Source organism: Corvus moneduloides, chromosome 5, assembly GCF_009650955.1.
Source record: "Corvus moneduloides isolate bCorMon1 chromosome 5, bCorMon1.pri, whole genome shotgun sequence".
Classification (NCBI taxonomy): domain Eukaryota; kingdom Metazoa; phylum Chordata; class Aves; order Passeriformes; family Corvidae; genus Corvus; species Corvus moneduloides.
This window is the reverse complement of record NC_045480.1, coordinates 253,890-280,883: the sequence shown is the minus strand read 5'-3', so window position 1 is coordinate 280,883 and position 26,994 is coordinate 253,890. Positions and strand designations below refer to the sequence as shown.

The 26,994-nt window shown below is 47.6% G+C and overlaps 2 protein-coding genes across 3 annotated transcripts in view; one reads left to right on the top strand and one right to left on the bottom strand.

The window, feature by feature from the left end:
• The window catches only part of LOC116444311 (GDNF family receptor alpha-4-like), a 68,808-nt gene extending 62,302 nt beyond the window's left edge, over positions 1–6,506 (top strand). The window contains 2 exon segments of the mRNA XM_032109596.1: positions 68–222; positions 2,479–6,506. Coding sequence (XP_031965487.1) covers positions 68–222; positions 2,479–2,625 — 302 coding nt within the window. The 3' untranslated portion in view covers positions 2,626–6,506.
• Positions 6,507–13,931: 7,425 nt separating this feature from the next.
• The window catches only part of ATRN (attractin), a 154,573-nt gene continuing 141,510 nt past the window's right edge, over positions 13,932–26,994 (bottom strand). Inside the window, exons 28-29 of one of the 2 annotated variants that reach the window (XM_032110582.1) lie at positions 20,294–20,408; positions 13,932–18,821 (exon numbers count right to left, since the gene is read on the bottom strand). In XM_032110582.1, the coding sequence (XP_031966473.1) occupies positions 18,697–18,821; positions 20,294–20,408 (240 nt within the window). In that variant the 3' untranslated portion in view covers positions 13,932–18,696. The remainder of the gene's footprint in view (positions 18,822–20,293; positions 20,409–26,994) is intronic. The other variant, XM_032110583.1, reaches the window with a different exon arrangement.

Genomic DNA, 26,994 nt, shown 5'->3' with positions numbered 1-26,994 from the left:
GAGGCTGGGAAAGGGATGCTTCCCCCTGCCCTGACAATCCTTTTCTCCCTCTCTTTCCCACACAAAGAAAACGCCATTCAGGCCTTTGGCAACGGGACTCACCTGAACACAGCTGTGGCCCCGTCCATCCCCCCCACCACACAGATGTACAAGCAGGAGCGAAATGCCAACAGAGCTGTGGCAACCCTCAGAGAGAACTTTGAGCACCTCCAGCCCACCAAGGTAGGAGAGGGCGGGCCTGGCCCGGAGAGATGTTTGGCCATGTCTGTGTCTCCTGCAGCCTCCTTACCTCAGCTCCTTCTTCCACCTGTGTCATTTCAGTCACATGCAGACAGTCAACCTACCCTCCCCCTCCTGGAGGCCTGATCTACCCTTGCCTTGCCTTGCCTTGCCTTGCCTTGCCTTGCCTTGCCTTGCCTTGCCTTGCCTTCCCTTGCCTTCCCTTCCCTTCCCTTCCCTTCCCTTCCCTTCCCTTCCCTTCCCTTCCCTTCCCTTCCCTTCCCTTCCCTTCCCTTCCCTTCCCTTCCCTTCCCTTCCCTTCCCTTCCCTTCCCATTATTGAGAGCTATGGTTCATTTAGAAGTACTGGGAAATCCATGGGGTTTTCAGCCAGGACCAGTGGCTTGGCTCCTCACCCTCCTTCAGAGCATCAGTTCAGCTTCAGACAAGCATTTCGGCTTCCCAGGCCATGAGTTCCTCCCTTGTTGGAGGAGGATTCTAGAGGTCATAATGCAGCGGTTTAACTAAGGTTTGCGAAGCTTTGGAAAATTTGAAAGGAAAGATTCTGTTCATCAGCAAATTATTACTATCAAAATAATATTAAATTGAAATTATTTTCAAACAAATAACAGGTTCATTTACTGATGATGGCTGTGAAAGGCATTAAATATTTTATTTTTAAATAAAATAAAATGACCTTGACTTGCCACCCACCAGAGTAATTTTCAGATTCAATTATTTTACTATTGAATAATTAACAGTGACCCTCATTTGCGGAACATTCAGGTTACAGAAGCTGTCAGTTTTAACTAGACTCCAAGGACTGAGCATGGGCTTTGCACGGGGCTGGCTGATACCTTCAGAGAGCTTCCAAATGCAGGTTATTTTAAGGCTTATCACTGTTTCTTTTGCTGGGAAAATACCCGATTCACCTCTCCCCACCCTGTTTTCACAGAGCAGCAGGTTGGGAGGTGGAGAAAAGTGGCCTCAGGTTCCCTCACTGCTCTCCAGGGCACTGGTGGCACTGCTGCAGAGCACAGGGATACCTTCACCAGGCCATATGCTTGGGACCCAAGAAATCTGGAGGATTTGCCTCAAGTCTCTGCTCCCCAGACCTTAGAGAAATCCAAGTAGTGGCCTCAGGTCCAGATCTAGCACGGAGAACTTCATCCCGGAAGTGATGGAGAAGCTGTGAACCATCTGTGGCCAGGACAGTATTCCCAACAGCAAGTGGGAAGCTGGAAAAAGCAGCTGCAGTAAGGGATGGCCCTACTGCATCTCCAACCTCCTCGTGGCAGCAGCACATCCCTCCACTGAGGTGTGAGTGCTGCTGGAGCATGATCCCTGCTGACACTGCAAGAGAAACCGGAGATTTGGGTCTTGACTTTGGACTCAACTTCACATCCAGATCCCATTCACCTCTGGATGTGAGGGAGAAAGCTGTTGAAATGTCTCCCAGCACCATGGAGGTATATTCAACACCCAGAGAAATCTCCACCTTTAAGGCCACCAGGTCAAGCCACTGGCCAGCAGTGGCTCCATAAGATACCTGGACCGCACTGACCTGAGTGGGCATCCAGGCACCCACCTCACTCAGTGGTGTCACTGACACTCACCTCAACCAGTGTCCAAACAAGTTCTGTGCCCACAAATGGCTCTGCTGTGACACCACCTTCACCAACATCTCCTGAAGAGCTGCACTGACCTCCAGGCCAGAGTCTGGGTGTTGAAATCAGCCCTGGCCCCTCTGCACATGCACACACTTGGGGCTGCACAGCCCCTGAGCCCCAAATCCTCTGAGGCACCAAGGAGGGCCACCAATTTGATCGGAGATAGAGCCCCTCTCCTATGAGTGAAAACAGAGAATTGGGATTGTTCAGCCTGGAGAAGCTTCAGGGTGACCTAATTGTGGCCTTCCAGTGCCTAAAGGGGCTCCAAGAGAGCTGGAGAGGGACTTTGGATAAGGGCCTGGAATGACAGGACACAGGGAATGGCTTCCCAGTGCCAGAGGGCAGGGCTAGATGGGGTATTGGGAAGGAATTCCTGGCTGTGAGGGTGGTGAGGCCCTGGCACAGGGTGCCCAGAGAAGCTGTGGCTGCCCTGGGAAGCTGTTCCAGGCCAGGTTGGATGGGGCTTGGAGCAACCTGCTCTGTGGAAGGTTGGAATTGGATGGTCTTTATGGTCTCTTCTAACCTAAACCATTGCATGACTCCGTGATCAGCTACACCTCTCACCCCACGCTGTCTTCTTTCTCTTTCAGGTGGCTGGAGAGGAGAGGCTCCTGCGTGGCTCCACTCGTTTGTCCTCAGGGACCTCCAGCCCAGCAGCCGCTTCCTGCTGGGCAGCCTCTCTGCTGCAGATGTGGCTTCTCATCACTCCTGCTGTGCTGAGCCTCCCTGTGATGTGAGGCAGGGCAGGCACACACCAGGCAGAGACTCAATTTGTGTTGGTTTCTTTACTGAACAACCAGGCCAGTAACTTTTTCAGGAGGAGGGCAGGGAGAAGGGAGGGGAAGGGAAGGTGAGGTGAGTGTTTGGGCATCCCTTCCTCTTCCTCATCTGTCTGCCAGTTCATTTGATTTTATATGATCAGCATTGTTGACAGCCGGCTCATTCTTGGTCCTGGCCACCTTTCCACACCACAGCTTGGTTGTTGTTTCTCCAGCTCTCTAGGATAGAGTTGGAGCCATGGACAATTCCCTTGGAAAAGAGGAAGGAGAGAGTTGATCCAAGAAATGAGAGCTGCAAAGGAAATGCTTTTTCCTGCCCCAGCCAAGAGGGGAAAGACTTTTGATGGATGGATGAATGGATGACCTGCCAGGTTTCCTGAAGCCCTGACTCACATTGAGGGGCTCTTGACAGGACATGTCAAGTGATGTGGAGTTCAGACTGTCTCCAGGGTTGCTCAGGACCTGAAGGACAACCCATCTGGTTCCTTCAGACTGAGGCAACCAGAGCACTGGTGAGAAGGTGGTTGGTTTTGTTCACTGGAGAGGAGCCTGAAGCCCCTCTGGGGAAGTCCAAGTAACCATGCTCTGAACTGCCTGGCAGGGATTATCCACCCTCTCACATCCATGGCCAGAGTGCAACCAGCATCCATGTTCCAGCTGTCACCTGCCCCTCGGGCCCTCCTTCTTAGGGAAACTTGTGTCCTGTATTGATGGTATTCAGGAGGAAACATGTGTGTTGCATTTTGTTTACGGCTGAATTTTTGGTGTCCCAACCCAAGCATCTCTATCCGCTGGTCTTGTACAGTGTTTGGGGCAGTTTTTGTCACACCCAAACAACCAGAGACCAATATTGTCCCACTCCATTGACCCTTTCTCCATCAGGGGTCAATGCATCAGCCCGTGGGCAGGATTTGAAGTGAGCCCAACACATCCCACTCTCACATGCTACCTGTTCATCCACTGGTCTCATAGGCAGAAGGTCTTCAGCCAAGGGATTTCATTAGTTTTCCTAGGCAGAGATAGGATAGGAGAGGTTTGCTGGATACCACCCTGAAGAGAGAAATATCCAGCCAAGAAAGGCCAAGTCATGAATTATATCATGGGTAGGGACTGGATTGTTACAGTTTGCTCTCCTAGAAGAACTGGCTGAGGCAACCACCTGTGTCCAGGTGAGCAGGTGAAGGGCTTTGCCTCTTGCCAGGTTCTGGTTTTTCAGTCAAGATGTCATTTAAGCAAAGTGACCCTTTCTACTGAGCTGCAACCCGAGCCCAGGGCAGGAAGGTGAAGACAAATATCTGTCTGGTGTCTTGGGGCACAGGGAGGCAGATGTGTGACCTTGGACTACCTGAGCATCCCAGGGTCTTTCCTCGAGGAGGTGAGCTGAGGAGTCCTAGTGCCCTCTTGGTGGGCTGAACCCCTTTACTGTGTTAAGCCAGGTAAGGAAGAGTGAGAAGGTTTCCCAGGATTAGTGCTTACCCAGGCTGAGTGCCATGGGAGGAAGAGCAATAGCCCCAAAATCCCCCTGAGTGTTTTTGGGCCTGGCCTTTGCAGCAGTCCATTTATTCCTTGGTTTGTGCTCCTCCAATAAATATCATTAATTCCTTGGCATTTGAATGCATGGAAAGGCTTAGGAAGCATCTGACACAGCGAAGTCCATTGCTTTTTATTCCCATTTTCTGCAAAACTTCTCCCATTGTTTATTGCTTCAGATTTTGCTGAGAAACTGCAGCAACTTCCATGGCTTTTGTTCCAACAAGAAACCTCTCTAGCTTTCAGTTGAACACCTGTGGATGTGTCTGACATGAACAGAAATCCTCCTGCTGCATCCTGTCCAAAGTGCTGCTCCTTGAGGTCCTCAGGGCTGTAGCACCCAGTTTTCCTGATCCAAGGTTTTGTGAGGGAACACACCAAGGCTTGTATGCAGGGTGACAAGCCACACCCCCAGCTAAAAGTTGTATGCGAGGACTTCATGGCCAAGGGGCTCACTCAGATCAGGAAAGCAGACAAGGAGGGAGAGCTACAAGCAGGAAAGTCCTCTCAAAGTGCCCATATACGAGCACGGAGTTGCTGTGAACATCTCCCCTTTATCCAGGACATCAGTGTCTTCTGAGAGACCAAGTGACACAACTACTGCCTGCAACTCTGCAAAACTTGTGTCCTCTGAGCTGCAGGTGGGAGAGGGATGAAACCCTGATTGCTCAGCCCTGCAAAGGCAAGGAACTACCTCAACACCACGAGGTCATGCTGGGAATCGCGTTCTTCTGCCCCTTTCCGGTCCTGTAGTCATGCCCTGCTTTTCCACACATCTGGCCCCATCAAGCCAGTCTCCACCAGCTTTTAATCATGCACAGGCTGAGTGTCTGCACAGGATGGGGATACAAGTGTCAGCTGCTTTCCAGGAGCACCCACTCCTGTGTCTCTTATATGTCAGTGATGTTGAAGTGCCACTTCGCCATCTCCTTCTCATTCAGCAGAGAAGGAGTTTTTCTGTGTGGTCAGGATGCCTGGTGGCCCCACCTCACCTCTCCCTTCAGACTGGTGTGCTGTAAAAAAGAGGTGTGGAGAATCCTACTGAAGGACTGGATGGGATGGAGGAAACCTCCAGAGGTTTCCTAGTGCCAATACCATGTCCCACATCAGCACCTATTTTAACAATTTCAGTGAGAGACATCACCATCTCCCCTGGATTTATATCATAGAATCATGAAAGGGGTTGGGTTAAAGCTCATCTCGTTCCAGCCCCCCTGCCATGGGCAGGGACACCTTCCACTAGCCCAGATTTTTCCAAGCCCCATCCAACCTGGCCTTGGACGTTTCCAGGGGTATCTTACTTTCCAGACTCTGTAGATGTTAGTTGTCTCTACACATCAGAGCCCAACAAGACCCTCAGTTCCCGTGTCCCATCCTTCAAGCCGTGTCCCAGGCCAGGTCCTGCCCTCCTGGGGGTTCCCCATGGTTCAGGGATGCTGTGGAAGGAAGTGAATGAGGCACAGAGCAAGGAGCCTCTCACCCAATAGGAAAGAGTTGGGGGCTGGGAATGAACAAAAAAAAATTTATCCCCAAACTTTCATGGCTTTTTTCTGATTATTTCACCCTTTTTACCAGTATTTAATGTTGATTCTCCCTCCAAGCCTGTTCATGAATCAAACTTTGCAAAAAAGGATGACTTTTGAACCTTTCTTTTGGAGGAAGCAAACATGATTACTCTCCTCCCACTCACCAACATGTGTGCACAGGCCACTGCTTTTTCCTTGTGAAAAGTCAGTAATTTTTTTGGATGAAATTCCATCTCTGCTGAATTCTGTGAAGTGAACCATGGATCTTCATTTTTAAGTCTCTTGATTAACTACAGAAGTCATAGCAGCTGCTTGTAAAGGCAAAGGACTGAGCGAGCCAAGAGACAGAAAGGGAGACAACATTTTTTTAGGAATTGCTCCATTCCTGAGGACTTCCATAAGCACAAAGAAGAATCACGGGAAAAAGAAAGGAAAAAAACACTGTTAAAGAACCAGCCAGACTTTCTGTAACCACTGAACTCTTATTTTTTTGGCTGCACAGCACCACTGCCAGTGGTTTGGCAGCCCTGAGAGCCTGTGAAATATTGTGTATGTACTTATACTTGTCATGTCGTCATGTACAGCATTGTCCAGGCGGGAGCAGGAGCTGGAGGGAGACCCAGGGCTGGGAGATGGTGCTGGAGCAGGAGCCCCATGTGTGCACCTGCATGAGGGGAGGGTGGTGGATGCCAGCCCATACTGGCGTCAGACTTGTACTTGCCTTTTCTGTACATGTCAATATTCAAACATATCCATGAATAAAGCACACACGCATTTTCCTGATCCCCTCACTCCTGTCTGCAATTCCAGCTTGTCCATGCCAGCACGTCCAGGAGGGTGCTGAGCTCACTGCTCCTGTGCTCTAAGGGCAGCTGGAAGAAATGGGGGATTGTTTTGTGGGGGTTGGAAGAGTGGGGGGGCTCAGATGAGTCGTGTTTGGCTGGAATCACAGAATCCTAGAGTATCTTCAGCTGGAGGGACCCACAGGGATCACCCAGTCCTACCCTGGCCCTGCCCAGACCCCCCAACAACCCCACCCTGGGCATCCCTGGCAGCGCTGCCCAAACGCTCCTGGAGCTCTGGCAGCCTCGGGGCCGTGCCCATTCCCTGGGGAGCCTGGGCAGTGCCCAGCACCCTCTGAGGGAAGAACCTTTCCCTGATATCCAACCCGACTCTCCCTGACACAGCTCCAGTTGTTCACTCAGGTCTTGTCCCTGGTCCCAGAGAGCAGAGACTGGAGCTGCTTCTCAGGAGGAAGCTGCAGACAGCTCTGAGGTCTCCTCTCAGCTCCAAACGCAGCTCCAATCTGGTGTCTTCCAACAAGGAGGGGTGACAGGTGAAAAACAGCTCTGCTGAGATGGAAAGGCATCAGTGTCACCAGGGAAGGAGACATGAGTCCCCACACAAGTCCTGGGGCTGTTTGTGTTGTCTGCGGGGGTGAAACATGCAAAGGTTTGGGAGCAGTTTGGGGCAGATTTGGCTCAAAACTGGTGCCAGCACAGGAAGAGGGAGGCACTGCAAGATACAGCAGGGATGGGAATAATTGCACCTGCAGTTAGGGGCCTGGGGAGCCACTGATGCCAAGATGTCACCATGTGTCCCACTGAGTGGAAATAACTGGGGAAGGCTGGTGCTGCACCCCTGTGCTGAGCAAAGGAGGAAGGGAGGTGGAGGAGAAGGGAGGGTGATGGTTCATGCCAGCCAGGAAGACTTCTGTTCATAATGCTGTCCACGTCACTAATGGGTGTCTTCCCTGATGGGGGAGACGTTCAGATTTTTGCCAGGAGAAAAAAGGAGGCGAATGGGACTTCATGCTTCTCAGTCTCCAGAGAGGTGTTTATTAATTCTTATCTAAGGAGTACAAGCCACTGGCGTGGCCTAGACATAGCACAGAGCAGAGAATGCAGCAAGAAGACAACTTATCAAGATTTCACAGCCTTTTTAAAGGTAAATTACCCAATGAAAGCTTAAAACAGAAGATATTTCCACTTTTTTACCAATGTCCAACAAGTTCCTAAATCACATAGACAGGAACTGCAGAATTCTGTATCCAATTATCCCAGACCACTATTGCTGCAAAATATGGAGTTAGTGAAGAAGGATAAAGAAGCTTTTAACTACAACTTATCCTCCATTTTGAGGTTTTCTACTTCTATCTATTTACTATGCAAATAGACCTAAAAACTCTAAATTTTTCACCCTGTGATAATCTCACATAGTATTCTATCACCTAATTCACACCATTGTAGATTCTTCCCAGAGGCTAGGCAAATTTTCCCATGGACGAAGGCCAAAAGCAGTACTGTCCAGGGGGGTAAAAACCTTTCACAACAGGCAGAGAAATATTCTCTGCATTCTAGGTTCCCACATGTTCATGCCATGAACTTCTGTGAGCTATTTTTGGCAACTTAAAAAGAGAAATCACAGGAAAATTGATTAGAGGCAAATGGAATGTTTTCTTGCCAATTCTGGGCAGGAAAAAAATCTAGAAAACAAATGCATATAAAATTTATATAAAACTAATGAGTGAAATTCAAGACAGTTCTTAGAGTGAGTAAATGGTTGAACACATAAACATAACACTTTTTCCTCCCAAAAATCATGTTTGCCTCCATGCATGCATGGAGCAGCTGAGGGTTAGGGATGGACTTAGACGCTCCTCAAAGCCTTTTCCCTCCCGACATTGCCCAGGCTGGGGTTTTGCTGAGCAAAGGATAATTCTGAACCTGAAACTCCTGTGAAAGCCTTGCAGCTCTGAGGTATTTTCCCTGGCTCTCAGCAAGCAGCTGCTCCGCCAGGGTCGGCACCCAAGAGGCTGGTGGGGCCAGTCCAGGGCCACACAGTGATGGGGTGACAGGGGCTGCTGGGTTCCAGGGGGTCCTGGTGTTGAAGGAGATCTCAGGACTCCCCAGTGGGACTCGCCCAGGCTCTGCACTCAGATCAGCATGGGGCAGAGCATGGGGCTGGCTGGAGCAACCCTGCTCTGGGATGTAACAACTGGCTCCAAGAAAGCCTGGAAATCATCCTAAATTTGGGGTGAGGAGAATCTGGAGCAGGAGAAGCACTAATAGCTGGAAGAAATTGTGGCTGACCCTCACTTCTACCCCAGCTCTCGGTCTGGGTATGGTTTTGGGGGCTGCTGGCTGTGCCCACAACAAAACTGAGCGCCCCTCCCTCCGACAGCCACAGACATCAAACACTGAGGAAAGAGTAGATGAAGTGATTTTTCCACATTCCCAGAGAAAAGGTCTTGCAACCTCTGTAGCTCCCAGGAAAGGATGGGCAGGGCTTGGACTTTAAAGTCCCTTCCAGTCCAAACCATTCCATGATTCCATGACAGACCAGAGCCTGGGGCAGCACTGGAGGTTTGGAGGAGAGACCTGCAGATGGGACCCACAATCCCCATCACACTGTGACTGCAGACACAGCACAAGCAAAATCCTGCAGCTGATGTTCAACTGCTGCAAGGGGATGTTGAAATCAGAAACAACAATTTACCATACGTTATCTCTGAGCAAACAGTGCTAAAATGCTGATGGGGTGGAGGCATCTTGCTTCGGTGTTATTAAAACACTGAATTTCTGCGGAAACAGCGGATGTTTGCCAAAGGGAAGAGCTGCAGAATTAGCTCTGACATGAAAAATGTTCAAGTCATTTTGCGGGGATTTTTCTAAGGAGAAGTGGAAATGATTTCTGAGCAAGAATCCCAGGGAACATGTTTTCCAGGGAATTTTCCCAATGGAAATCCTGCCAGTCACTCTGTTGCAGGCACACTGTGGCTGGAAAGCAGAGCTGATGAAGCAGCCAGGGAGCTGCAGGTGGGATGGATGGAGACACCAGCTATGTCCATGCTGTGCTGTAATTCCCCATCAAGACAGTACTTCACTATCAGCCATCCCAGCCCAGACCTACCCACTAAAGTTCTGCTTCCAAATTAAATTCAGGGATCAGCTTGAGGAGAGATGAAATCCCATCCTCCCGTGGCATTGCTGGTCACCACGGACTGGGGGAGACGAGAAACAGCCCCAGCCCCACAGGCTGTGGGATCATGGAGCTGCACCTGCGCTGCTTGTCAGCAGCAGGGAAATAAAGAGGAGAAAGACATTGTCCTTCTTGGCAGAGCCAGAGTGACCCAGTCAGTGGCTTTTTTGGCTAAGTTCTCTGCAGATGTGGTTTCTGAGTGATGCATGTGGCCTGAGTGAGGGCCCAGGAATATAGAGAAGAGAGCTGATCCTGCAGCTGATGGTAGAATCACGGAATAGCTGGAGCTGGAAGGAGCTGTAAAGATCATCTTTTTCCACCCCTTGACATGGGCAGGGACACTGTCCACTATCCCAGGTTGCTCCAAGCCCTGTCCAATCTGGCCTTGGACACACTTCTAGGGATGTGGCAGCCACAGCTTCTCGGGGCACCCTGTGCCAGGGCCTCACTTCCCTCACAGGGAAGAATTTCTTCCCATCTATCTCTGCCATTCCGCCTTGTCCTAAACCTACATGCCACTGAAAAACATCCAATTCAATGCAGTTTGAGTCCTCAGATCTTGCTCTTTGTTTGTGGGGAGGATTTACCTCTTCTGAGACATCTCCAGATGTCTCTTGGGATCCCAAATCCCAAGTTTGTCACTGAGTCTCTGGAGTCACCAGGAGAAGAGGTGCCTCTAAGGACATCATGTACCTTACCTCAGAGCTTCCATAGGGGGATGATGGTGTCCCAAAATCCTGTGGCCAAGGGTGTTGGGACTCTGACACAGTCTGGGGAAGCGTTGCTGTTCCCAGCCATCCTGCAATGGGGAATGCGAGGAGCTCAGCCCACCTCCAGTGATGCTGACACCTGGGTCCCCAAGCCTCGTTACCAGGCAGAAGACTCATCAGCAGGTGTCATCACCTCATCAGAAAATCTCCCCCCACCTTATGCCTTTGGAAAGATCTCAGTGGTTCCACTCTGACCCTTCAATCCCTGCTTTGCTGCTTGATTAGTTCAGAAACCAAAAACCCCAGGGAGAAACTCAAGAACATCTGCTAATTCTTTTTGCCCAAATGGCAATGTGTTAGCTGTGGAACTCTGGCTCATTTGTACACCTCTCTTCCTCCTCTCTTCCCATCAATGGGGAAAAAAGGAAATGTTGGTGCTTTTGCCATATCAATAGCTGATTTACCACCAAGCAGTGATGTGCAACTATCCAAGAGCTGCCTCAAAGCCCACGTTCTGCTGGGTGGAACACCACCCAGCCTCCAGGCCAGGATTTCTGGGGGAGTTAAATTGTTTTTTAAAAAGACTTAAAGTCACTTCTTCCTGTAGGTGGTTGATATTTAAGGTTTGTGGAAAGAAAAGCTGGACAGCAAATTCTTCTCTGGCTCCTTACCCAAAACCATTTATTAATGACAACTGATGACAAAGATCATCATCCTGGATGTACACAAAGCCTTGGAAAACCTCCATGCTCTCTTTCCTGCCTTCCTGTCAAACCTCTTTTCTTCGCTACAACACAAGAAAATTCAGAGCAGGGATTAAAAATGGCCCCATCCCTCTGTGGTTTTCCCTGCTGTCCAAAATAAAGCAGCTTTAAAACCACTACCCCCTGCCCATTTCATTTCAAGTCTGGACACCCCACGCTGTGCTGTCAGTCTGGCATCCTCCGCTCAGCTCTGCAGCAATTGCTGGGAATTGGGCTTCTGCATCCCAGTTTAATGCCATGGAATGAAGCAGCAAAATGGTCTTCGGAGGCGATGGTGACTGAAACCTTCATGGCTCATAAATGTTGGGTTCAACTCTGCTTCATCCCAGCAGTGCTTACTGTCAAAGTTAGAGAGTGACATAAAAATAAATGGAGAACAACAGATTGCGTCCCGGCGGGACTTGGGCTGTGGATGCCTGGGTGTTATGGACCAAGTGAGAGCTTTAGACAAGCCCTGCCTTAGGCTCAGATTTTTGGCAGCAGCTCTACTGAGGTGACCTGCACCTAAATCCCTCTGGCTCGCAAGTCCTTAAGGATGGCTGATTAGCTCTATTATAAAATGTGTTACTTATTGAGCAGACAGGAGACAATAGACAAAAGGCCTTAAACAGTTACTTATACACAGTATAGAACAGAAGAACTGCTAGGAGATTACATCAAACAGTGCACGACATAAAGGTACCTGTATTACAGCTAGCAAAGACACAGTATGGAGCAGGAGTCAATGGGACTCACCACCAAACTGCTGATAGTGTACACAGAGTCTTTTCACTCAGCCCTCCAGAGAGTAACCACAGATTTTGTGTCCCAGCTTTGGGCAAAAGCCCCACCAATTTCTAGAGAATGTGCAGAAGACTTTTGCTTTGTGAAAGGCTGGTGTAGCTTTTATAGTGTCTAAAGTGGAGTGTCTGTCAGCTTATCTTTTCACAATCTTGCTTACCCAGCAAGGTGTTTATTGTCAGCTAGTAGTGTCACTTCCATGGTGCCTGAATAACCATGAGGCAGGCGGTCTTTAGTGAGTTATTTCACCAAACTGCAAGCTTTGGTGAAGGGCAAGGAGCCTTGCACCAGCTAACGAGCAGCAGGTAAGTTCTTGTGGCGGGGACATGTTCTGCTACACCGTAGGTGGGAGAGGAGCGGCCACCTCTGACATCTCCCAGCTTTTGTGTGGATCTGAAACACCAGCCGGTGCCAACATTTGATAAATCAGCAGCAAAACTGGTGATACAGCTTCCAGGGAGGGCAGATTTTCCTCTTCGGATTTAAACAAAGAAATTTACTGGGAAAATTATCAGTGAGAGTAAGAAAGGGAAGGGACTGAGATTTTATAGTTCTCTTGGGGTTATGTCGTGGTCAGCAGCTCCTCACAAGGGGCAGCAGAGGGGCAGCTCTGATCTCTACTCTCTAGGACCAGGAACGGCACCCAGGGAACGGCTGGAGAGCAGGGAAAGGCTCTTCCCCCAGAGGGTGCTGGGCACTGCCCAGGCTCCCCAGGGAATGGGCACGGCCCCGAGGCTGCCAGAGCTCCAGGAGCATTTGGGCAGCACTGCCAGGGATGCCCAGGGTGGGGTTGTTGGGGAGGCTGTGCAGGGCCAGGGGTGGGACTCGATCTTTGCGAGTCCCTTCCACCTTGGGACAATCTGTGATTCTATTTAAACCCTGAATGCAGAAGCTCTGAGTTTCGGGACTGTGGAATCACTGAATCATTTGGGTTGGAAAAGACCTTTAAGACCATCGAGCCAAACCAGTTAAGGAGCAGCTGTATCGTGACAGCTGGGACTCATGACACCAGTGCTGAGAAGGTGGGAGCAAATAAATTCCTCCTTCAACCCTCACCATCCCAAGCAACCTGCACAGAGCACGAGCCCCTTTTTCTATATAATCATAGAATTTTTTAGGTTGGCAAAGACCCCTAACATACTGAAAACTTCGTTAACATACTGACACCTCTTTGGGATGCTCTTCCCTTCTCCCACCCTTCAGAGACAGCCACAGAGATCAGGGACGAAGAGCTGCCCTAAGGCACCTGGGGAAAGGTGAACCTGAGGGTGATGGGTTGAAATGGAAACTATTTAATGACTGTCTCTACCTGCAACATCTACAGATATAACTCACCCCCCCATCCTCCGGCAAAGGACACGTCCCCCCTTCCTCCTCCCAAACTCAGTACCTGGCAGGAGCCCACTGATACCCACCACCACCACCACAGCAGAAAGTCACCCCAGTGAGGAGCCTTCAAAACCACCTTGAATTATTTTTTTCCTCTATTTTAAGAAAACAAACAGGAAGAAAAATTTTAACCAGATCATCTACTTTTTATTTCAGAGGAAAGATTTGCATTATTTACTTTTATTTATATACATGTACTTCACATTTGTATTTAAAATGCACAGACCTCCCAAGAATTTTCTCGTTCCGGCTTTAAATTAGCTGTTATTTTACAATACAAAAAAATTATACCAAAAAACTGCAGTCCTAAATGTGTGTATGTATAACACCCACAACCCCAGCAATGAAATAGTTTACAATACTTGCTCCTATTTACAAATGAATGCAATAAATGCTAAATTATACATATTAACAAACTAAGCTCAAGTCTGAACACGGATAAGAATCATAAATAATTACAGAACAAAGAGGAAAAAAAATCCAGAATACAATTAATTCAAGGATCTTAGTTTAAAGAACATTTATTGTGCACAATTTTCAGAGTAATATAAAACTCTCTTTTTTTTTCTTTTTTTTTTTTTTTGAAAATGGACTGACATATGATACACTCTGCGACAATTGTTATTTTTTTCCTTCTTTCTACTGCTGAGGTTTTTCTAATCAATACTAAACTGAGAGGAAATGTCTAAAGAATTATAGTACCTGGAAGACGCACACAAATAGTCTGTGTAGTGTCAGAACGAAGAAACAGACTGAACAAAACCTGCCCTGATGCAGAAAAAACCAGCATATACACATACTGTAGTAGTCCTGGCATGGAAACTCAGCTCATTTCAGCAGCTACCAACAGAAAAACCAGGAATTTGACTAAAATTGCAAAGAACACATCCAAAAATGAGGAGCACACCCCAAGCCATCCCTTCCCTTCCTTCCACAGCCCCAACACTCCGCGAGCACCTTCCCACTAAAGCCCACCCAGCTCCCTCTCCCACCTGCTCCTGCAGTTCAGCCCAGGAGGCTCGGCCAAGTCAACCCCTTCCCTCCACTTCCCCGGGCTATTCCCAAATGAAGATAAACCACGAGGGGCAGAGACAGCCACCACTTACTGGGAGGGACAGACGAGGTCGGAAGTTGCTCCGGGCACGCGGAGTCTGCTCGTTGCTTTCTCACAAGCTCAGTGCAGCAAATCCCTGTTTCCAGTGAAAAGGGGTTTAAGGTTCTGAGATGCAGCTGATGCCTGTCCCTAACTGAGGGTCTCATGGAAAAGGAAAAGCAGCTGGGAACACCTGGAGCAGCAAAGGATGGAGGGGCAGCCCAGCTCTGTGGCACTTGAATTCCAGCAGCTTATGGAAAAGGCCTGAAGTTCGATTTCAGCCTCAAACCCTCCTTTCAGCTCATTTAGGGCCAAGCAAGCTGACCTGCCGTTTACAACCATCCCATAAACCCAGTGCCTTGGTAATGTGGATCTTGGTAACATTTCCTGCAGAGAAATGGTGCTTCTGAGCAATCTTTAGTACATGAACTCCCCGAAGGAGTGTGGCTCTGCCCGTGGAGGCTGCCACACCAACGGCACTGTACCATCAAATTTTGGGACATTATATGCCATGACTTGATACTGATCACAGGCACTACCCCATCATAAATAGCTTTATTTTGGTAATTTCAATACAACGCATTTTAAGCCCAGGGAGAGGAATATAACAACCGAAAAGTTGTGTCTCATAAATCTTCTTGTATCCAAAATATTGAGCCAGAGAGTGGCAAGGTCATGCTACAACTAGTCCAGAGAAAATTCTGGGCTAAAACCCACGGAAAATGGTGAATTTAAAAAAAAAAAAAAAAAAAAAAAGTGCTATTTGGAGATTTGGAGATCCAATGGCACCATTGTTTTCTAGAATAAAAGGGCCCCAACAGTTCTGAAATTTTATTATTAAACGTTTTAAAGGCTCCTCTCACAGAATAAAAATGTTCGGAGAGTTGAGACATTGAATGCTGAATTTCAGCCAGTTATAAACACCTGAAAATAGTGATTCTGAATGGAAACACTGCCACAATTTTAGTAACAAAGGCCGTAAACTACTGATTTAATCCTCCACATGGTGACCACTTCAAGGACATTTATTACTCTCTCTTTCAAATGGAAAAGCCATATTTTACTTGGTTTCTACATTTAAGTGAAATGCATTTGAACATACAGAAGTCAAGTTATGCCTCCCTGTTTTACAAGATGTCATGATATAATCTGATGTTTAAAGCTCTGGAAAATTATCTAATACTGATCAGATGAAGAAGTTACTAAGACAAAACTCATACATAATTTAAAATGCATCAAAAATACATTCAAGATTTTTTTCTGATTTATATACCCTTTAAATCTCTCCATGTTCTGCACATTACTGTAGAGTTTATGTACAAGTGCAAAATCTGTGTGTCATTTGTCATCTATGTACAGATTCTCCCATGAAATAAGGTTGCTCTTTCTCCCCCACCTCACCTCCAAATGAAATAAACCCTAAAATCCTTCACTTTTGACATTGGCCCGGTGATAAACCACCAGCAATTCTCCTTTCCCCTATCCTTTCCCACTTTTTTCCCTGTTTACCTCTAAGCTGGGATGAAACTGCAGCAGAGCTATGTATGAGAGTTCTCCCTCATCAAGATGGAGATCAGATGCAGAGCAGAGCTACATCCTAAGGGAGCTGGTTCCTTTTATTTATACAAGTAACTCTTGTCCCTCTATTTACATTTTTTGGTTCTAACAAACCCTGACTTTGATCATTTTTGCTCATTTTTCCAATATCTGACACCTCATTTTGCAGCCACACTCCTGGGCACACTGGTTGTGTGTGCAGACCAGATAGCCCAGCTCTCCAGGAGTGAGAAAACCTCCCAAACTCCATATTTATGTCTTATTAATGTAAAAATCTGTCACCCCTCCAGGCCTACAGTTCTGAAAGCTGTTTCTGATCAGGAAAACCCAACAACTTTAAGCACCTGCTCAAGGGCTGTCCTGAAGACGGAAACTTAAGCACAGGGGCTTTCACCATCTGGGTTGGCAGTTCTCCTCCCAAAAACAGCTGGAGAAGCAAGAAGAAATCTCCAAAGATGAGGATGCGCACAATGGCTGAAAACATGTAGTAACAGGGGAGGGATTTTAGTCCAGGCTAATTTCTCCAGTTCAGATTAACCCCATCACTGATCAAGTTAGAAAATATTATCAGGAGATGAATCTGTCTGAGGTAATCCGTGCATCAGGCAAAACTTAAATTGACTAAATCCCTTCACTCTAAGACAAAGCTCAAGCCTTTTCCTCTCATAATTCCTTCTTCCCAGAGAGCATTTAAACTTCTAGTTTAGAAAGAGATGCATTTATATATATTTATATATATAATGCATTTTTTCCCAATATTTTTCTGCAGTCCCAATATTTTTTTTCAGTTTCATTGCACTTGTTAAATGACACGTTAAATCAGAATTATCATCCACAACAGTCCTTAAACCATCAGGCTGCTCTCATCACCACTGCCCAGACCCACCCAGCAATTCACCTCTTTATTGCGATGCTGCCATGCTCCAAAGAGCTTCTTCAAAATACATGGTTAGAAAAAAACCACTCCAGAAATGAGTGGCTGATATGTGACTGATCACCAGAACACACACAAAAAAGATGCAGTTATTTGGGTTTCAGCTTGGAAAGGTGCTACCTGGCCAGGTCCAAGAGCACTTCCCTTCCGTGTGTTACTTCTCCTTTTAATAAATAGCAGATGTCCTCAACAGAACCCACCAACCCAGTGACCTGGGTGAATCCTCAATTACTGTGATGAAGCCACAATCACACACCTTGTTTGGCATCTTCACTAACATCTTCCTACCAGCTCCAGCACCACAGCATCGTGTGGCCCTGGCCCTGCACCACATTCCCAGCTCCAGGGAGACACTGAGCACCACCACACACAGATGGATGGGTTAAGTCCAGCCTTGAGCCTCAAAATACAGTCCCAACTTGTCAGAGTAGTTCAGATGGTTCGATGCACCCCCCAAATGCCAAACCTTCTCTTCGCTGTTTGCAAGTCTCATCCTTTCACCAACCAGCCACTTCTTCAACATCAAACATAGCTCAAGCCCAACAGGAAATACCAGATCTGATCATGTAGAACTCAAACCTGTGGCAAAACAAAGCTGCTCTGCTTCATTTTTATTTAAAGTTCTTTTTTTACTTCATCCTCAAGTGATCTGGCACCCAGAGTGTTGCTTTTCACACCCTGTAAGAAGATGGAGCAAATCATAACCACTGAGGAGCAATGCCTCCAAGCTCAGCTCTTATCCAGAAGGATGGCGGGAGGGAAGGGGAGGAAAGAGGCCAAAATCAGAAAAATATGATGTATCTGACCTGGAACACAGACTGCCTCTATGAAAATGATGGTGAAACTGAGTTTTCTTATGAGATACTGAAACTCTACGTGCCTTCCAGATATTTCCATCTGGGTGAGTAGTTGGTTGGTCAGGAAAATGTGATTTTCCTCTGACTGCACGGGACAGAGAACACAGAGTGCCTTGGGTGACTCTAGATGTGAGTATACATACCTTTAAAAGGAATTTAATTATGTTAAAAAGCAGCGTGTGTAGCAGTCTCCTCACTCTCTAGATCTGTTCAAGTCTAGGCACTTGTGTGTGGTGTACTCCAAGCAGGTTAAGACTATGTAAACACCGAGTCTTTCTAAAGCAACATCCAACTTTCCAGTTATTTCACGTGGTCTGAGCAACATAACCTTTAAACCATCCAAGCTTTTGTGTTCCTGGACCATGATGACTACAAAAAGGCTGTGCCTGGAAGAGAGTTCCACTGAAATAATGAGGGAACAATTAAATATTAAATGAAAACAAAGGATGAAGATGCTTTGAAGATTAATAGTAGTGTTTATGTGTTGAGAGCTGACACCTGTAAACACTGGATCTTTTTCTTTTTGTACAGTTTGATAAATACATGAACTACAAAGCACTTCCCATGTAGAAACCTGAGTGTCATTCATATTGGACTACTGTTGTATTTACACTGACCAGGAATGGCGGCATCGGACCGTACCGCACCTGCAATAAAATTATTTTGTTTAAACTTGAAGAAAACAAAGGAGCAATCTGAAGCCATGTGTCAGTAAAACTTAAGTGGAGCAGTTGTCAAATAAAGCCAACTAGCACGTAGATGAGAGAAAAAAATTGGGTTCAAGGAAGTTGTGTTTTTTTCCGGGTGCTTCTAGTCTCTTGGGACACAACATGGAAATCTTTCTCCTCCTCCTCGGTATTACATTTCCATTTTGTTTAAAACCCTAGACAGTTTCTGATGTCCATGCATCAAATACAGGTTCCTGGCTGTGCAGGGGGCTGTTGCTTCCGATTTCGTATCGCGCCCGATTTCTCTTTGTAGGCAATTGGCATCTGTTGTGAAATGTCCACCAGCGCACTGGCCACTGCGAGACCTGAGGCAACAAAACAAAGAGTCAGGAAACAGAACAGCCACAGTAACAAATCCTTCAGAAACAGCTGAGAAAATCCCTCCAGGCCACAAAACGTGTAGAATTTTTTAAATAAACTAGAGAAGTGTTTTGGCTTAAGAATTAAACTCCAGCCAATATTCTGAAAGGAGCTGAAATACTGCATATTTAATTAGAAGCAACAGCAGGAGGAAAAGATGCAATAGGAGTGGGTATTACTGGATGTAAAACTCTCAACATTGAAGCCTGAACCCTTAATATTGAAGGTGCCTTTCTCTATTCTCTATTGTAGATGGACTACAATAAACCTGAAAGCAAATGTGTATGGAGGTTTCACCGCACTTCCCATGGATACGTCACCTCCGCAACCTCCTCATGGCAGATGAGGAAATCATGGAATGGTTTGGATTGAAAGGTGCCCTAAAGCCCATCCAGTTCCACCCCCTGCCTTGGACAGGGACACCTCCCACTAGACCAAGTTGCTCCAAGCCCCGTCCAACCTGCCTGGAACACTTCTAGACATGGGGCAGCCACAGCTTCTCTGGGAACCCAGTGCCAGGGCCTCCCCAGTCTATTCACAGACAAACCCACATCAGGGACTTAGCTCAATCCAGCTCAACACCAAACCATCCAATTCAAACCCTGCTAATCCTCTTTCAAGAGCCTTTCCTTCACCAAGCTCGCTGGGCACTGGGGAACCCAGTTAAATTCCACACTGCCCAGGAGATGCCCTGACATCAGTTTTAGGTGTGAAGGGGTTGAGAACAAGGATATCTTAAGTTGGATGGAGAAAACCTCTTTGTCCAGAGCTCCTAAGAGGAGGGTAGAGATGCTCTGAAAGGACTTGTAGTGACAGGACACGGGGGAACGGCTTCAGACTGACAGTGGGCAGGGTTAGATGGGATATTCTTCCCTGTGAGGGTGGGGAGGCCCTGGCACAAGTTGCCCTGAGGCTGCCTCATCCCTGGAAGTGTCCAAGGCCAGACTGGATGGGGCTTGGAGCAACCTGGGATAGTGGAAGGTGTCCCTGTCCATGGCAAGGGGTGGAACTGGATGGTGTTTAAGGTCCTTTCCAACTAAAATCTTTCCATGATTCTGACTTGATGTCCCCCTGCAAATGGAGCTGGGAACGAAGTTGGATAGGCCAAGTGACCAGTTACTTTCACAAGTAACTACTGCAAACATGTCTGTAGCAGATCCCTCCTTCCCCCACCCAGATGTTAATTAAAGCGTAGTCCAATATCAAATGTTCATCCATCAACGACCTGAGTAATTAACTCAAAGCTCATGTTGGAAGCCAGCAGGGCCCGAACCAGGGAGCCTAAAATACCCTGAGCACATCCCAAGCTGAATTGTGGCTACAGCGGCTTCTGTGGGATCCGGGAAGGTGAATCTGTAAGGGTGGGGAAGGAGTATGGAGTTAATATTCCAAGCTATCAGACAACAGTAATCCTCACCTGACTGTCCTGGTGGTGGAATACCCCCAAGTCCTCGAGGCAACCTCACAAACACGGAGAGAACGGCTGCTTTGTTCCCAAAGCAGGGCTCCAGCGCGATTGGCTTTGGTACAGTCTGCAGTGAGGGAAGCGATGGGAGAAAACAAATGTTAAGCAGTGTGTTACACCTCCCTCTTCCCCCAGCACTGCTTTCCCAGCTCGTACAAGCTCCAGGGCATGAACCACCACGAACCACACTGCCGTGCTTGGCAAATTTCCAGCACGCAGCCAGCAAAGCTAAAACCACTGTCAGCAACAATCAAAACACGAGTCATCATCAGAAAACACATTCACTTAATAAAAATCAGGCTATTAAAAAGTCAAGCACTACACAAGGTTTGTATTTCTCCCTAAATTCAATAACAAAGGAGCAGCTTATGTAATCAACAGGACCGAGGGGTTTTTTCCATCAACCCCATCAGCAGCATGTCACTGATATCAACACGCCCGACCATGGTGATTTGGTACTCAAAATTCTATTTCCAGAATTTAAGTCCATGTACCACCGTAACAGCACTCAGTGCATTACCGCAGCAAAGAACATTTTCCCAAGAACAAAAAGAAGTACTCAAGGCCAGGCTGGACAGGGCTTGAAGCAACCTGGTCTAATGGAAGGTGTCCCTGTCCATGGCAGGAGGTGGAATTAGATGGGCCTTAAGGGCCCTTTCAGTCTGTGATTCTAATATATAATGGGCAGTCAGCTTTCTCCCACCCTGGAGGAGCAGGGGACTGGATCCCTTGCTGCCCCTCAGTGTCTGTGACCATCTCCCTCCCACTGCAGTCTTGTGAAGATTTTACCTAAATGATCAACAGCCAACTTCAGGATGTCATTAGAAAACCAAAATGCCAGCCCAGAAACTAAAGTATGTTCTCACCTGAGCCTGGCCCCAATCCCATACACAATTACATGGGATCAGCACTACTGTGGGATGCAACAACAGTAAGATGAGGATGCAAGTGTATACCAATGAGTACAGGTTCAAGAGAGTTTCTTTTGTTCCACATCAGCTAAAAAAGCTGAGAAACACTATTTTACCCCATAAACTCAGTGCTTTCTATTTTCTTGTTTAGTATGGACAAATTCTGCTCTGGTATTAATGAAATAATTAGTGCTTTTTCCATCAGGCATCAAACTACACCACAGTACTCAAATGTTCAACAGAAACTCAATACAATGTAAGCCATGAAAAAGCCCGAACAGGAGTCAAACATGCTGTTAAATTACTTCTGCTCAATAAAAAAGACAAAAGGAGACGACAGCAAGCAAAATGAAACTTAAAACTTTCCATATCTCACATTTACTGCAATGATTGCAGTAGGATTTGTTGGTCTGTGCAAGGCAGATAAATACGTGCTGCACGGGCTGGGTGATGGAAGCTGCTGGCTGCCTGGTTTATGAGAGCAGATTTCTTCACCTCCCCGCCCCCAACGAAGGGATCAAACTCAGAGTAGAGCTTTTCCCAGCAAGCAAACAAGCACATCCTGGGGCTGTACCCCACAGTGACTCAACTGCCAGAGGTAATGGGGAGAGCACAGAGAAGGCAGCTGCAGGAATAGAGCCCACAGACTTCTGACATATGGGTGGGAGCAAGAACTGAACACAAAGTTGATTTTCTTTTGGAGACACTCAAGTATCTTACTTATTCTACTGTTAATAAAACAGTTCTACTGAATCCCAGAGTTTGGAGGATGGTACTTGGGGTTACAGAGAGCTCTTGTGCTCACCCTCAGCGCTGAGCAGAATGGGCAGCAAAGACCACGTGGAGAAGTGATAGGGGGAAGAGAATGAAGGAACAACTGAATAAGAAGAAACTGTATTTTAAAATACTTTTTAATGTATTTGTTTTTAACTCCTAATGGATTAATGCCCATGAAGATGCTCCGAGGGCTGGAGGCCCCCTTCTCTGGAGGCAGCCTGGGAGAGCTGGGAATGTTCCCCTGGAGAAGGGAAGGACACAGGGAAAGCTGCGAGCCCCTTGCAGGGCCTAAAGGGGCTCCAGGAGAGCTGCAGAGGGACTGGGGCCAAGGCATGGAGGGACAGGAGCCAGGGAATGGCTTCCCAGTGGGAAAGGGCAGGGATAGATGGGATATTGGGAAGGAATAGTTCCCCATGAGGGTGGGGAGGCCCCAGCACAGAGCAGCTGTGGCTGACCCATCCCTGGAAGTGTTCAAGGCCAGGTTAGATGGGACTTGGAGCACTCTGGTGTAGTGGGAAGTGTCCCTGCCATGGTAGACAATGGAACAAGACAACCTGTAAAGTCCCTTCCAACCCATGAGGATGCTCAGCAGCACACTCAAGAGTCACCAAATCCAGCCCTTCACTAATGCAGGCAATGGCACATAAAAGCACAATTCTCTGCTTTAAAAGTAGTTACACTTTCAGCCTGTGCCATCACCTCTGGGAGACCTTTCCAGAGGCTCCCTGGTCCTGGATCTCACCAGTCTGCCACCAGAAACTTTCTTTTAACCTCAAATGTTTTCATACCTCCATTTATTCATCTGTCTGACGTTCTTCTGTGCCTTAACCCTCTCCCTGGGCTTTACCCTGTGGTACATCTCAGCCTTCTTTTGGGTCAACTGAAAGAGCAATGCTCTGAATTCCTTCTCTGAACACAAGCACTGCCTCCTCCAGCTCTCCAAGAGCCCCTCTCTGCACCTCATCTGCTGTTCTCAACCACCAGTGACCTGAAGGCATTTCGGGCTCTGACACTGCCTCTGTTGTGGTATCAAAATCACCCCGAGTCTCCTGCACATCATAAAATAGAAAGAAACAGAAGTTGTTCATTATATAGCTCTCAGTCAGGGAGCTGAAGGGACTTGGAGGGGAATTTAGCTCATCTCTCAGCCCCAGGCAAGACCCTCTCTCCTCCTCTGCCCTTTCCAAATAATGAACCCTGAGTGTGCAGCAGGAACTCTCATTATGAGTCCCTGTGGGCACAATCTTTCCCCTTCCATGGGATTTTTATTTTGGTCCTCAAGGTCACACATCTTCCTCTCTGCTCTCCTGATTCCACAGCACAGACAGGTGGGGATCGGACATAGCCCTGAGCCTCCTCCCTTCCCTTGTCGACCTGCTCAGAAAAGAATCAGAATCATGGAGTGATTTGGGTTGGAAGGGACCTCAAAGCTCATCTCATGCCCTGCAGTGGACACCTCCCATTATCCCAGGCTGCTCCCAGCCCCAATGTCCAACCTGGCCTTGGGCACTGCCAGGGATCCAGGGGCAGCCACAGCTGCTCTGGGCACCTTGTGCCAGGGCCTGCCCACCCTCACAGAAAAGAATATCTTACCAATATCCCATTTAACTGACCTCTGGCAGTGGGAAGCCATTCCCCATGTCCTGTCACTCCAAGCCGTTGTAAAATCTCTCTCCAGCTTTCCTGGTGGTCCCTTCAGGTACTGAAAGGCTACAGTTAGGTCAACCCAAAACCTTTTATTTTCCAGGCTGAACAACACCAAATAAGATGAGAGTTAGTAAAAAATTGTTAGTATTTCCCTGCATGGGGAACTTTATTTCTCTCAACCATGCACAGCAAGGAAAATGATGCACCCAAAATCTATCAGGCAGTTGCAAACTAATTTAGAAGGAATTAAGCACAACATCACTTTGCTGCAACTAAGCTCCATCTTAAAACTAAAAGGGAAAAAAATGGCCTATTGTCCATCAAACCCAGCTTTTCCTGAGACAAGCTGCAGTTAATAACAACAAAAGCTAGCCAAAGAATCAAGTCCTGCACATTTATTTTTGACAGCCCCAGTTCAGGCACCTGTTTTCTGAACTGTGACTCATTCTGCGTCTCGCCTCTGAGCGTGTGCTCGCCGGGCCAAGAGACAAAGCGCAGCCGAGGGAATGACTCAGAGCTGAGTGACAGGAATGAGGAATTTGATGTAAGGAGGAGGTCAGCCGGGAGTGAAGGATACACTGTGCCCTCTGCAAGACACAGAAAACCCAGCGGTGGAGCCAGGGACCCGATTCTGCACACGGGGAGGAAAATGTGAGATTCCAACCAGCGACTTCACTGCGAGCTGGACTGCGGATCTCACCCACCGCCAGCCCTGCCCTGCCCTGCCCTGCCCCTGCTTGTGTTTTGATGCAACCCACGTAGGTGCCACCAGGGCACAAAGGGTCTAAAGAGGAGCTGGCTGGCTTCATCAAGTGGAATTTTGGTGGGAAGACCTCAGAAGAGCTCAGGTCTCCTTTCTTTCTCCACTCCAATGGTTTCTGAGTACCCTTATCACAGAGTCATGGAATGCCCTGAGTTGGGAGGGACCGAGAGGGATCATCCAGTCCAACTCCTGGCCCTGCCCAGACCCCCCAACAATCCCACCCTCTGTCTGAGAGCACTGCCCAAACGCTCCTGGAGCTCTGGCAGCCTCGGGGCCGTACCCATTCTCTGGGCAGCCTGGGCAGTGCCCAGCACTCTCTGGGGGAAGAGCCTTTTCCTGATTTCCACCTAAACCTCTCCTGACACAGCCCCATACCCTCTTGTTGCAGATCCAAGCTGTTCTCCTGCAAGAAGATTTTGAGTGGACTTGGAAAGCAGAGATGAGATCTGAGAGATGGCTTTTACAGTCAAACTTAAGAAAGATATATAAAATAGGTGTATTTCTAAACTTTGTAACAACCTCTACCAGTTGCTTAAAACCTGCCTCTGCCAGCAACTTCCATTCAGAGTGTTTTGATAAACCCACTGTTGAATTGTAGAAATGATTCCTTTTTATTGAAGGCTTAATGGCACAATAAAGTAGACATTATTCAAATCTATTCAAATAAGGTGCATCCCTCAGACACTCATCACAAGAGGAGTGCTTTGCAAGGTGCCTGAACAGCAGAGTCCCACCTTGGGAGAGGGGGAGAACAGAGCCCTGGTGCTGGAGAGGGTGGACAACAACCACGGCCAACAGCCATGGACAGACAACTGCAGCTGGTTGAGCCATCAGGCCCCTGCCCTGAGGTACCTCTCGTCCTCAAAGAAATATGGAAAACTGTGTCTCCAGTGCACTGGAGGGACAATTTCATGGAGCCAATCACAGAATCATGGAATGGTTTGGGTTGGAAGGGACCTTAAAGCTCATCTTAAAGCAATGGGCAGGGACACCTTCCACTGTCCCAGGCTGCTCCAAGCCCCAGTGTCCAGCCTGGCCTTGGACACTTCCAAGGATTCAGGGGCAGCCACAGCTTCCCACACCAACCTGTGCCAGGGCCTCCCCACCCTCCCAGCCAGCAATTCCTTCCCAACATCCCAGCCCAAGCTCCCCTTTCCCACTGGGAAGCCATTCCCTGCCTCCTGGCCCTCCAGGCCTTGGCCCCAGTCCCTCTGCAGCTCTCCTGGAGCCCCTTTAGGCCCTGCAAGGGGCTCGCAGCTCTCCCTGGCTCCTTCCCTTCTCCAGGGCAACATTCCCAGCTCTCCCAGCTGCCTCCAGAGCAGAGGGGCTCCAGGCCTGGAGCAGCTCCGGGGCCTCCTCTGGGCTCTCTCCAGCAGCTCCACGTCCTTCTGCTCTTGGCCCCAGGGCTGGGGCAGCTCTGCAGGTGGGGTCCCACCTGAGGGGGCCCAGGGACAGAATCCCCCTCCCCTGCACTGAATAACCTGAACCCTTCCCTGCAAAGGGCTTTCCCTGCTCCTCCAGAGCAGCAAAGCAACAATCAATGGAAATAATGGGCAAAACCCCCAAGAACTCCAAGAATTAGGATGATGCAAATGTCAAATAAAGAGCAAAATGCCAGTCAAACCCTCTTAGCCTGGAAACAGTGACCACTCTTTTCCAGGTGGAAATAGGAAGTTAATAGTACTTTAGTAAGTGGTGACACAACCCTGTTGCTCCCGGAGGCAGCAAAATCTGTTGTCAGCTGTTTTCCACAGATTATTTTACTGGCCCAAACCAGCACTAAAAAACCAAGTATTCCCAGTTGTTACTGAGATTTGATGTGTATTTAACATGCATAAAGCATAAACCATTATAGACATTAAAATCAATAAAAGACATATTAGGTGATTCAATTAGTCCAGCTTCTCCAGCATGACTTTCCACATGAACAGGGCATTTCCCAGGAATTTGTCTGGCCTATTTCTAGGTGACCCAGGTGTGGAATACACCACCAGTTCCCTTGGGAGTCAATTTCAAAGTGAAATGCTTTCCCCAAGCAGGTTGAATTGTGTGATGCTCAACCTAAACATTTTTATTTCATCTCATTATTTCTATTTATGTTGCTTTTACTTGAGAAATTCAAGAAGTTAATAATGTGTCACATAAAACTAATGGCTAGAACAATAAATATTCTGTATAATTTCACAAACACAGCATCAGTTTTATTTAGGTTCTGTGATACACTGCCAGCATATTGCTTTTCAAGATGTATTTAAAAAAATACCATGGAGTATTTTTTTTCCTTAACAAGAAAACATGTTTCTTTGGTTTGATCAAATAACTCTTACGTGGTTTTCAATTTCCAAGAAGGAAATTAAAATAAAGGAAAAATCTTATGGTGGTAGATGAGAAAAGGAACATTACCCAAACGGTTCCATTTTATTATTTGATTCCACTTGTTCAGGTGATTTCTCTCTGTAGAAAAAGGGTCAAATTCCATTTGCAAGTTTTTAAATTGTGCCATTAAAAGCTGAGTGAACATTTGCAAAACAAGTTACAAGCAATTTCCTATTAAA